General features: G+C 34.9%; 1 protein-coding gene across 1 annotated transcript; it reads left to right on the top strand.

Annotated features, from left to right (window-relative positions):
• The first annotated feature begins 1,334 nt into the window (after positions 1-1,334).
• Positions 1,335-4,374, top strand: LOC105211928 (actin-3, muscle-specific). The gene is made up of 2 exons (XM_054225614.1): positions 1,335-1,494; positions 2,854-4,374. Exon 2 carries the CDS (start codon positions 2,874-2,876, stop codon positions 4,002-4,004), a length of 1,131 nt encoding a protein of 376 aa, XP_054081589.1. The 5' UTR covers positions 1,335-1,494; positions 2,854-2,873; the 3' UTR covers positions 4,005-4,374.
• The last annotated feature ends 3,149 nt before the right edge of the window (positions 4,375-7,523 follow it).

Genomic DNA, 7,523 nt, shown 5'->3' with positions numbered 1-7,523 from the left:
TCACCGAATGGGTTAATGCTCAAACATTTGCGACTGACTGCATAAATTCCACTGAATATTCACAAAACATACAAACATATATGAATACATACATATTTCTTATATGTGCGAATGAACGCATGTGTGTACTGACGCGCCACTGGCGCTGCCCACAATATTCCATCCAATCCATTTATGGGATGAAGCGATCGCATGCTAACGTTGCCACTTAAGTATACTCAAAAAATGCCGAACGTAAACAACAAGCGATGAAGATGTTTCCTGCCAACAACAACAACAACAACAACTACAAAAAATTACAAATATTTTTTAAGCAAAACCAACAAAAAAATACGAAAAATAAAAACAGAATTGCAACAACAACAGTAACAAAGAGAAGCATTCTAGCCATTAGGGGGTCGCGAACGAGTCGGTGTGCTGTTGAGTGCGCGGGTGCATATAGGGCCAAAATATTGTATACAAAACGAAATACACACAACAAAAACAAAGCGGCAGCAACAACAGCACGAACGAAAGAAATATTTTTATAAAAATATTTTCCGCAGCAATAGCAATAGCAACAACAGCAGCAACAAGAGCAGTAACAGCGTCGTTGCACTTGTCATTGTAGTGGAATTGCCACTGTGTCTCGGTATTGGTGTTTGTTGGCTGCTTGACTGTGTTGTTGCCCCAATGTTTGGAATACATTTGGCACCTTTTCTATTTTCAAAAATTAATTGCCTATTTCGAGCGGCCTCCGCAGCGCAGCGCAGCGCCGCAACGTTGTTTCGGCCCACTCACTCGTGCTGCCGCTATGCCGACAAGTCCATTCGGCGGCACGAGATCGGAGAAAAATCACTTGTATGCGCTAGCGGGTGTTGGTGGGGGGCGCTACACAGTTATATTTTTTGTATTTGTATTTGTATTTGTGGAATGCTTTTACTTATCAACAGCGGCGGCAGCAGCATGCAACGGCTGGCAGTCCATTTATGTTTTGATCGACGGAAAAACGCTGAAAACTCAAAATCGCGGAGGCAAAATCATATGCATGTGAGTGCTTGTGTATGTGTGTGTCTGTGTTGGTGTCAAAGTATGAGAAATCTGAAAATATTTGTGTATTTCGGTACGCGTTCACCGCTCTTCTTCCGCAAAATTATTTCGAAAAATTGCTCGGCGAAAAGCCCGTCTATATCGTACATACAATGTATACAGTTAGGACCCCACACCCATAGCACACAGCACACCTACGGCATTTTCATGCAGCCTGTGTGTATTTATATGAATATGTTTGTAGGTGTGTGTGTGTGTTTGTGGTGTATTTTTGTGGCGTCTGTGTGAGTTCTTGTACAAGTGGAATTTCTTTTCGTCTGTGTGCGATTTTGAAAAATGAAAATTTCATTTGGTTTTGATTCTTGTTGACAGTATAAATATTAGTGGTTGGCTGTCCAGTAGTCACTCGCAGTTCTACGGTGAAAGTGTAGGTTTGTCTCTTCATTTCATTATTTAATTAGAAAGGTTGGTGCCATTGCTTAAATGCATATTTGAAATAAAAAAGTGAAATGTGTGAAAAGCATATAGGATTATTTGAAAAGGCGGTTTAAACAATAAAACTGTTTGTTGGTGATTGGTTGGCAGGATTTTAATTTTTTTTATAATTTTAGTGAGAATTTTTATTTAAAATATTTTTTTTTTGTTTGAAAAGTATTTTGAATTTGAAAATTTGTACGTTGAAACTGAAAAAAAATCTTTTCTTAAAAACTTTAAATTAATTTAAAAAAATATTTTTGTGAAAGTTGTGAAAAATATTACGTATTTCTAAAAAAAAAAATTAAATTAATAAAAAAAAATTTACTTAAACATAATTTTTCAACAAATTGTAAAGGAAATTCATAATAATTTTTTGTTTAAAAATTTAAAAGTTAATTTTTTTTGGTGTTGAAAATATTTTTTAAAAATTGAAATAAATTTTTTTTACTAAATAGTATTTAATTATATTTTTTTTCATAATAGAAAAATAATAATAATAATTTTGGACAATTGGACATAAATCTCAAAAACACCCCTTAACTTAAAAAATATTTTTTTTTATTGAAAACACAATTTACTTTTGAATATTATTTTAATAGATATTTCTGCATCAGTTTTTATCAATTTAAGTAATAATTTTCTATAGAAGAAATTTATTGTAAGAAAAATTTAAAAAAAATAATAAATAAAAGTATTAAAATTTATCTAAGAAGTATTATTATCTAAATTATTAATAAAAACAACGAAAAAACTAAAATTAAAGTCTTTTGGTATTTTGAAAAAAAAAAAGTAAAAAAATTTGTCAAGAAAATTAAATTTTAAATTTAAAAAATATAATAGAAATTCTTTCCAAAAATAATGTTATTTAATTGTCTCAAAATTAGAAAAAGTTTATTAAAATTTATTTTTGCAGCATTTATTGAAATTAAAAAAAAAAAATAATTAAATACTATACTATTAAAAAAGTAATTAAAATTAAAAAAATTAAAATATTTTTTTTTTAGCATTTATTGATATATAAAATTCAATCAAAAAATTTAAATTTGTTTACAAAATTTACCATAATTTTCGCATTAAAAAGTCAGTTTAAATACACTCGTTAATTCCAAATTACAATAAAAAAATATTCCATGGTTTTTAGACAGACAGATAGCCATATTAAACATCACCAAGTGTTATACACAAGCATTTTGTTGTTTCCCGCAAAATTTAATAAAATTTAAAACAAAAGAAGCAAAAAATTAAACGCCAAAAATAAAAAATATAACATTAAAAAAAAATCACAAAACAACAGACACTTACCGTCTCTCTTCCCTTACATTCTCTCTCTCTCTCTCCCTCGCACAGTATTAGTATAATCAAACAAAATGTGTGACGACGAAGTTGCTGCTCTGGTTGTTGACAATGGCTCCGGCATGTGCAAGGCTGGTTTCGCTGGTGATGATGCGCCCCGTGCTGTCTTCCCCTCAATTGTGGGTCGCCCACGTCATCAGGGTGTGATGGTCGGTATGGGACAGAAGGACTCATATGTCGGTGATGAGGCTCAATCCAAGAGAGGTATCCTCACATTGAAATACCCCATTGAGCACGGTATCATCACCAACTGGGATGATATGGAGAAAATCTGGCATCACACTTTCTACAATGAGTTGCGTGTCGCACCTGAAGAGCACCCAGTATTGCTCACCGAAGCACCATTGAATCCAAAAGCCAATCGTGAGAAGATGACCCAAATCATGTTCGAAACCTTCAACACACCCGCCATGTATGTTGCCATCCAAGCTGTACTCTCATTGTACGCCTCCGGTCGTACCACCGGTATCGTTTTGGACTCTGGTGATGGTGTCTCACACACCGTACCAATCTATGAAGGTTATGCCTTGCCCCATGCCATCCTTCGTTTGGATTTGGCCGGTCGCGATTTGACTGATTACCTCATGAAGATTCTGACTGAGCGCGGCTACTCATTCACCACCACTGCTGAGCGTGAAATCGTACGTGACATTAAGGAGAAATTGTGCTATGTTGCATTGGACTTCGAACAGGAAATGGCCACTGCCGCTGCCTCCACCTCATTGGAGAAATCCTATGAATTGCCTGATGGTCAAGTGATCACCATTGGTAATGAACGTTTCCGCTGCCCCGAATCACTCTTCCAACCCTCATTCTTGGGTATGGAATCGAGCGGTATCCATGAGACTGTCTACAATTCGATCATGAAGTGCGACGTGGATATCCGTAAGGACTTGTATGCCAACATTGTCATGTCCGGCGGTACCACCATGTACCCAGGTATTGCTGATCGTATGCAAAAGGAAATCACTGCCTTGGCGCCATCCACCATCAAGATCAAGATCATTGCCCCACCAGAGCGTAAATACTCCGTATGGATTGGTGGTTCCATCTTGGCTTCGTTGTCCACCTTCCAACAGATGTGGATCTCGAAACAGGAATACGACGAATCCGGCCCAGGCATTGTCCACCGCAAGTGCTTCTAAACGCTCAATGAGAAACAGAAAACTGAGAGCTTTTACGCTCCAACCAACCCCCTTTGCTATGTATTGTATTTGTTTTTTATTTTATTACTTTATTTTAAAATTAATTATGTATGTAAATATTTTTTATAAGAACAAAACTGTAGCAAGAACAACGGCACTACTAGTTATACCAAAGATAACGTCAATAACGATGATGAAGTTAGGAATTTGATAATTGAAAAATATGTAATGGAAGAAAACGATTATATGCGAGAGAGTAATTAAAAAAAAGAGAAAAAACACTGCATTGAAAATCCCATGAAAGAAATAAACAAATTATTGAAAAATATATATACACACCTACAATTTTATTCAAATCTACAAACACGAAGATATCTCGTTTTTTTTATTTTTTATTTATCGCATTTAAATTTTTGTGTATTCATAAATCAACTGGACATCTCCATTAAGCGAGAATATACCGCCACCCCCCACACCGGGTGCATATCATTGTTGGTGCCATTAGTGCATTAGTAGTCTAAAAATAACGGCGCTGATGCAGACGGCAGTCGGCAGTCGGCAGTGTGCAACAAATCAAAATGCAGATCTCCTGCTACAACAGATTTCCATTTCGGGCGCTATTCCTTTGCACTTGACTCGCTGGTGTATTATATTTAGACACCTGCACACAAGCCGACGCGATCGTACGTTGGGTGCTCATGCACCACCACACCAAGTTTCTTCCAAATAAAGCGCGTTCGCTTGCTCATCGCAGTGCGCTGTGGGTGATTCACCCTTCTATGCGTTGGTTTTGTTGTTCGTTCTTCGTGTTCATAGTCCGTCCGTCCGTCGGTTGGCATGTTCACCCACGATGCGCGCCGGATATCTTTCGTAGTCTACCACAAAAACAAACACACACTTGCGTTTCCACAGTGACTACATAAATACGAAAATATTCATGACGTTTCTAAAAATATCCCATCGATATGTTTGTTCGCTGTCATAAATATACAGTTAAGCGTGTTGTGTAGATGTTTTCGTTGTTGGTTTTGCGGCATTTGAGGCAAATATTTTAGAATTTCTTTTCCATTTTTGGCCGCGCAGAGATAAATTAATTGTGGCAGATGCATGCATACGAGTATAGATGATATGAACTTAAATGCAGATTGGAAAGCGTAATTCTTTATGACTTTTCCACTCGAAAGGCTTTCGTATGTTTACTGTTAGTTTCTGAAAGCGGTACTTTGATTTTTTGGGAGTAATGCAATCATATTACTGTTTGTAATTGCAAGTAAATACTTGTTCAGTAATCATAATATATTTTTAATTAATTTAATTTGATTTTAATAGATTTGATATTTTTTATAAAAGCTATGACTTTAACATCACCTCGTTGATTTAAATTTCCGATAGAGGTACTAAGTGGGAAATGAAAAGATTTCGACCAAAATTTTCGATTTTGCGGATTCAATGATTTCATAATTTGCGACATCTATTAGACGCGGAATGTATTTTTTCGAGTCGGTAAGTGAGTTCAATGTGACTGTAAATTTTATTTTCGATACGGTTTCAATGATTCACTGATTAGGCTCAATTATTTTCACATCTCGGATTGACTTTATTCCGCAAATATTTGTTAAAAGCAAATATAAAGGGGGATCCATTTCGAGGTTCCGTACTTTTTTAAAGAAAAAAGCACAGAATTTTAAAATTTAATGTGGAATGCTTATTATCATTAGAAAGAACATTTTTTGACATTTATTTTTTGAAGATTATCTCTTTCAAATGTTGACCGCGGCTACATCTCAAATGATCTATCCGTTGAGTCCAATTGGCCTGAAATATTATATATCCCCACACGAAAAAGTCGATCGGTGTGATATCACACGATCTTGTTGACCAATCGACCGGCCCAAAACGTGAAAATATATGCTCACCGACGTATTTTCTCAATCCATTGAATGATGCGATGTATGGGAATTGACGCCGTCTTGTTGAAACCACAATGTCGCCGAGATAATGAGCTTCAATTTCAGGCGTCAAATAGTCGATTTCCAATGGCGCGATAACGGTCGCCATTGATGGTTACATTCTCACCGACATAATTGCTGGGTCTCAAGATGGGTGATGGTGTTGCTGTTGATAGTATGCTCAATGGGCCGATTATGTTAACCATAAGTTGAGTTAATCAGACGTAAATCTTTTCATGATGAAACTCCAAACAATACTGAACAAAAACTATAGGACAGCTTGACAAGACTCATGGGTGATCTGTCAAAAAATGGCTATTGAAAAAAGTACTTCTGCTTCGATTACCCCATAAAACCAGATATCATAAGAAAGTAAGAGAACTGACCGCGAGAGATTTTGATTCTTTTCATTAACGTTCCATATTCATCAGATGGCTTACATCATGGAACTCTCCAACAGTGAAAAGAAATCGACGTGGTATGTGGTGTGTTCAAAAAATAACGGGGATTATAAAATATAAAATTAGACGGTTTGGAGAGTCCAATTGTTAAAATTTTGTTGATATATATATCTGAGTAGCAGCCACTGAAGTTAAATGTGTTTTTATGAGCTTGGCGATTTTCATTTGTCAAAAGCTCAGACTTCGTTGCTTGTACGAGAATTCTTTGTCAAAATCAATACTGTAACGATGCCTCAACCTCCATATTTGCTAGACTCCGTGGAGAAACTTTAAAGGGCCGTCGTTTCACAAACTAACGAGAAATCGCTGAAAACGCCAAAGGCTATCGAGTTTGAGAAGTGTTTCAACGATTGGAAAAACGCTGCCCTAATTGCATAATATCGAATGGGAACCATTTTTGAAGGCGACAACATTAACGTGGACGAATGAATAAGAATAGCATTTCAAAAACCGAAAATTCCCGTTATTTTTTGAATACAGCTCGTACTTATATATTAGATATTAAATAATATTATAGTAATAAAACGTGGTTCACTGACCTTGATTAACTTATTTCAATATCTCGACATGCGCTATTTGCTCTACACAAGGGGATCTTCGATATCAGTCTTAACTTGACATCGAGTGAATATTATTTTTTGACAAAGGTTACGTCAATATCAAAAATGTGTCAACCCTACATTATAAATCCTACATCAGATCGAACGTTGGACACCATTACCCTCTTCTCAATAATTGAATAAAAAATCCATAAAAATATTTTTCATATATGTATTTGTATATTTTATTAAAAAATATATATTTTTTAACAATAAAATCTATATGTATATCAGTAAATGCTAAACTAAATTTACATAAGTATATATTGTATATGGTATTTTAAAAATATTTTATATTAGATATTGTATATATGTAGGTATATGTATATATATAAATATTTATATATAGAGTATATAATGGGTAAAAGAATACAATGCATGTATTGTCTCTTATGCGGAATCGATAAAATATATTATGTATTGCGTTATTTAATGGTAATTGCGACCATGGAAAGAGGATGTACGTTATATTATAAAATAATACTCACAGTATATTTATATTTATGTATG

The sequence above is a fragment of the Zeugodacus cucurbitae genome, chromosome 2, assembly GCF_028554725.1.
Source record: "Zeugodacus cucurbitae isolate PBARC_wt_2022May chromosome 2, idZeuCucr1.2, whole genome shotgun sequence".
Classification (NCBI taxonomy): domain Eukaryota; kingdom Metazoa; phylum Arthropoda; class Insecta; order Diptera; family Tephritidae; genus Zeugodacus; species Zeugodacus cucurbitae.
This window is presented reverse-complemented; position numbering and strand designations above follow the sequence as displayed.

What these genes read in the sequence shown, in the direction of transcription:
- LOC105211928 (XM_054225614.1), top strand. Translation starts at nt 2,874, where the DNA reads ATGTGTGACGACGAAGTTGCTGCTCTGGTTGTTGACAATGGCTCCGGC.